The following is a 5,652-nucleotide window of genomic DNA, read 5'->3' on the forward strand; positions in this document are numbered from 1 at the left end:
AAACTGTAAATACAGTAAGAATTAGCTACAAGCCTTTCCTGCAATAGCATGGTTTAATCAAGGTATTTTTTCACCATTTTAAGCAAGAAAGTTGCACTGTCTGTGCAGTTAGATGCCTACACTTTTACAGGCATGCCACTCAATTTATAGCCAAATGTTAAAAAACACTTAATTCATTATCTGTTTCTTTCAGCATTGTAACATGGTTCACTTATCTTCACCATGTGGACACCAACTGATTTGAGGTAATACATATGGCCGACATCCCACATAGACATCTGCATTAAAAATGGCAGAAGATATTAGCACAAAATGTAAACCATCTTGAGTTTATATTTCCGATCTATTCTTGAGATATACTACTAGAAAGGGAATTTGCCTCTTGAGAATGTATCTGCACTATTTTCAGGTTTTAATATCAGTCCAGAAAAATTAGCAGATTTATAAAGTAGGAGGAATGATTCCCAGTCTATGATTTTTCTCTATCTCTTTCAAAAGCATTAAGATGAATTAATTTAGACACCGACCAAATGATTCTTTCTTAGAAAAAAATCTCCAAATGAAAAAGCAAGCGATAGGAGCTGAATGATGTGGACACTAAAACTAGTATTAGTAGTTCAGGAATCGGAACCTCAAAGGGGTTGACCATTTTCATTCCCTTCAATTTAAGTGAGAAGAGAGGTGCTCAGCTTCTCTCAGGAAAGCAGCTGGCTTACCTCTCTCTTATCCACTTCTCCTACAAGTCAAACTTTTGTTATTTCTACAGACTAGTTGTGGCCAGAGAAACAGCTAAATTTCTGTGGTAAATTTACCTAAGAGGCTCAATCCCATAATCCCTTTATGGAGACCAAACTCACTGGGAGTGTGGATTCATACTTCCTCAGGTATTTTTTTTTGCACCATGGTGGGTGATACCTACCACCCCTACTGTGGTTCACGCCATTTCAGTGTGTAAGCTTTATTAATGTTAACAATAACTGAACGCTAAGCTGGTAAATGTTACATAGTCTTACCAGTTATGTAGACTTTCTGATCAATTAAAAAAATGGTATTTATTCAACCGTGCTATAGGGTTTATCTCCAAATCTGGACAAAAGACATTCACTGAAGTTATATATTTTTACAAAGACATCAAGTAAGGATTTTTAGTTGAAATATTCCTAAGAGCTATTTCATTAATGTCAAAGCTATAACAAATATAACATTTTTCAGCTAGCTGTGTTTATATTTTAGGGTGGCATTTCTGTCACTCAAAATATCATCATCATCTTGCAAAATACAGTTAATACAAGAAGTTTTCCCCTGTTCAAATGATGAAGAGGAATGTGGTAAGCATAATGCTCCTAAAATACAATGCATTTGCTCAGCTAACAATCTACACAACAGTTTCCATGTGACTTGCTGCTCCAGGGGGAAAATATTTTACCAGTTACTTGCACATATATCAAGTGTGCATGTGTCATCAAGTTGTAGAACAAGGTAAATTTTGCAGATAAGTTTGAAAATAATACATACACAAAAAGGACTATTGAAGTTCAGGAGAGAAATTATGATTAAACAGTACACTTTAACATSCCTATTGGAGAATCAAGATTATCAACTGAAATATTGCAGAAGAATTTCCAAACTAATTTTTCTCAGAATCATCAGAATCAGAACTTCCTTCACTTTCTTCATCACTACTATTTGAACAGCTAGGACTCTCCTTGTTGCCATCACTGCTTCCATCAATGGTTTCTTCATCATCTTYACTCTCCCCTTCAGCAAGTTTCTGTGCTCCTTCTGCTATAGAAATACAAAAGATCATTCATTACTGAATTTGTTTTATATTACAGGAAGTTTTTCTCTTTTTTTAAAAAAAAAAAAAAGCAAGTAAGCAATTAGTTTTACCTGTTTTCAATTAAATGATTAAATACTTATTAATCCTTTCTAGTGAAGGAGGAAAGGCCTGCAAAGACTATGGCAGAATGTAGAGTTAAAACCATGATGTTAGCTTATATCCTGAAATATGCTCTGACCACTTTGTTCTTGAAGTTGGCTCAATGTAGCTCTAAAACAAGCACAGCTGGTAACCAGAGAATCACTCATTTATGGGGGAATGCTCAGATGAATTTAGCCACTTGTTTAAGCTTCTTTGTTGTTCCAGTTTCCTGTAGCTACATAGTGGCTATAGAATGGGAAAAGACTTTTTTCCCCTCATCAGATGTCTTTATACCCCAACAGATATCAGACTAGGAACTCTTGACCATGAGTAACTGATGTAAGCTAAAGTTAACAAGGTAGGGAAAATGTAATGCCCATTTAAACTAGGCCAGGGAGTATCCAAAGAGGGATTAAAGTTATTGAATCTTTGCCATTCTTCCTTCTCATTGTACTATATTACAGAATTCAGCAGAGGGACTTTTTCTTCAGGTTAACATCTTTCAGCCTAATATCCACTTTGTGACAAACATGGCTTACACTTTGGCATGATTCAATTGCCTGGGTCAGAGCATCAACAGATGTTTTTTTGCAAAACTATCTAGGGTAGTTTAAAAACCAAGTTCCACTACTGCTTGTTAGATCTCTCTCCTGGAAGTTTCCTGCCCAGGCACTAAGAGTTTTCTTGAGCACTCCTCTTTCACTTTGGTGCAGAGTTAGACAGTCTAGTCTGTCTTTATTGATGCTTTGGAGTACAGAGACAGATGATGGGAGCTCACTTGGCTCATTCTGCCAGTTCTGAGTTTAAGAGATGGTTCCTAAATAAGACTTCTGACTCATTCCTTCTTCCCTTAATATACTGTAAAATGAATACTTGCAACTGAACATTAACAACTAGAAAATGTTTACTCCTTCATTTTATAGCCCAAGGCAGCCTATTTAAGATGTAGAAAACCCAGAAATACTATAAATATTTTTTCAATCAGTGTTTTTTAAACATAAAGTCAGGTTCCTTTTGGTACAATAACTCCCGTGTTTATCTGTGAAAGGCAAGAATATCTCTGCAATAAAATATTGTGGTTAAAATTCTCAAACTTACCCATCAACAACTTTTCTTCAAGAAGTGGAAAAAACTGCTTAGCCTCAGTATTTTCTGGTTCATAGATCAGAACTGCAATTTGACAACATAGCATATTACTGATATGTATACAATGACAAAATAAACAGAAAATCTGAAACAAGATCGACATTTATTGTCTATTAAAGTGCAATTATACCTATAAAAAACTTCACATGTACACATATCAAAAATGCATATTCATAACCTGAAGAACTTCAAGCCTATTGTTACAATCTATGCTCTTGGTTAGTGTCATAATTTTGATTAAGCAATTAGAAATGCAAATAATGACTTTTCAGTTAACTACATTATTAATTTCAGATAAAACTTTAATTCTAGAATTAGGATGGAAAGAAGATGTATGCTATTAACAAGTAATAAGATTATAAAGTATATTAACTATATTGGAAACATGCATAATATATTCAGAAAATTCAGATAACAAGTTAAACTTGAATGAACTCCAGAAATAGTAGGGCCTGAAAAAGCTTTATTAATATTGTTTTCCATACTACATATACACACACATACCATAAATTGAGGAAAAACAATCTAATTAAAAAAAAAAATCAAGTGAGCTATTCTGGAATTAAAAAAAAAAACAGTAAAATACTCAGATTCTAATCAACTGATCATTGCAGAATATCTCAAAGAAAAAAAGGTATGGTTTATTCACCAGCTCTCCATTTAAGTTAGTGATCTATTAGTTCTCTTCACTTGTACTCTCCTGGACATGAAATTCACTCATTTAAAGAGATAAACAGGAAGAAATAAATTACTTGATACCATTAAATATTATATCATATGTTAAGCTTATAACAGCTAAATTATACCTTATTTTTCCTCTCTATAGAATACTTTATCATGCTAAAATATTAAAGCTTTTTGCTAAACATACAGACAATGTATTATATAACACAGCATTTCAAACAGGGGAACTAGATTATAAATAATTTTGCCACAGGAAGGTGACACTTTTAATTCTGGTTAGAATGCTTCAACACAGAAAATAAATGCTGAGAGTGACTGAAAATAGCCGTTGTTATGAATGAAATGTCTATGGAGAGAAGTCAGTTGAATTACCTCAAATGAAATATAATCACCCCCGAGGCAGTACTTACTCATCTGACAAAGGTTTTTTGCAAGACTGTAGTTTCCATTCATAATTGCTTTCAGGAACTAAAATAAATAAATAGAATATATGAATCTGTATGTATGTATACACCTATATATATTTTCACAAAAACATAATCTTGTATGAAGTTAATATAGATAAGTGCTGATATTAAAACTCAGAATTAATTCCAAGTTTTGCCTATTTTTACATGAAAGATGTATTTGATGAGATTTCTAACAGCTTTCCCCAAAGTAATGGAGAATTGCACTGTTGCACCAATGTACTAGACAGATCCAAACAAGTCTGACAGTGTCACTAGAACTTGCTTAAACTGCATTTTAACTATGACAGTTTAAAGCCTGGACATCTAAGTATCAATGGCACAAATTCAAACTATTATGGAAGCACTTTGGAATGAGAACAATCATACAAACATGAAGTACAGCTCGCTTCAGTGGAACTACTCCAGTGAATTGACTCAGACTAAAAGTCTACAGGAATGAAGCTTAAGTTTGGTATGAATGGGGATTTTCTTAAATGGGAAAACATAACTGTCCTAGTCCTCTGCTGTTCTTACACAACTAAATACAATTAATAGCCCAGAAATATGTATCTGGCAAGAGTCAGATATAAAGATCCTTGCTGTCATTATGACACACTGTAAATATCAGGGGTTGATTAAAATCCCACAATGCTTTCTGGGTTATCAGTTTACTCCTATAATTAGAATACCTGAGATTCAGAATTTTTCCATGCGTCATTTTTTTGCCAATCTTTTCCTCATCAGTCTAAAACCACAAATGTAAATCCTCAAACATTTCAAAAAGCAAAAACTAATAATATTAATCTAGCAAATGGAAACCCACAGAGGTCCTGCTTAATYGATGTTTGATTATCGGACTAGAGAGACAAAGGTTAAAAACAGCTCTAGAAACTACTTATTCAGTTAAAATAAGAACTTTAAACAAATTACTAAAGAGCACATGATCATCACTAACGTGTCAAAAATAGCTACATCCTAATATCTAAGGTACCAACATTTTTCCTTCTGTTAAAGAAATTGAGAATCTCACAAAGCAACATCCGATAACTACTAGCTTGGGGGTGTTATTGTTGTTTTTAATAGTGGACACTTAAATTTCACTCTTATTTGAAGTCAAACGGAAATAATCTGCAGGGACGGCGGCATCTATCTGCCGACCTGACCTCATGTCTAGAGAGGTTTGTGGCCTGCCGGGGGCTCGTGTGAGAGATGTCATGCAAAGACTGCCAACGCTCATCCATGCTTCGGACTATTACCCACTGCTGCTCTTCCATGTGGGCGCCAATGACACCAAGGGCAAACTGGAGACCATCAAGCAGGATTTCAGAGCTCTGGGAATGGTTGTCAAGGGTCTGGGAGCCCAGGTCATCTTCTCCTCAATCCTGCCAGTGAGGGGGATGGATGAGAGGAGGAGGAGACGGACTTTCCAAGTTAACGACTGGCTGCGCCACT

General features: G+C 34.8%; 1 protein-coding gene across 1 annotated transcript in view; it reads right to left on the minus strand.

Moving 5' to 3' along the window:
- Window positions 1–1,627: 1,627 nt before the first annotated feature.
- Window positions 1,628–5,652, minus strand: part of SP5 (Sp5 transcription factor) — a 38,648-nt gene continuing 34,623 nt past the window's right edge. The window contains exons 5-6 of the mRNA XM_026061450.1: window positions 3,020–3,091; window positions 1,628–1,785 (exon numbers count right to left, since the gene is read on the minus strand). Of these exons, the coding sequence (XP_025917235.1) occupies window positions 1,628–1,785; window positions 3,020–3,091 (230 nt within the window). The remainder of the gene's footprint in view (window positions 1,786–3,019; window positions 3,092–5,652) is intronic.

The sequence above is a fragment of the Apteryx rowi genome, unplaced genomic scaffold (assembly GCF_003343035.1).
Source record: "Apteryx rowi isolate R43461 unplaced genomic scaffold, aptRow1 scaffold_180, whole genome shotgun sequence".
NCBI classification, from domain to species: Eukaryota; Metazoa; Chordata; class Aves; order Apterygiformes; family Apterygidae; genus Apteryx; species Apteryx rowi.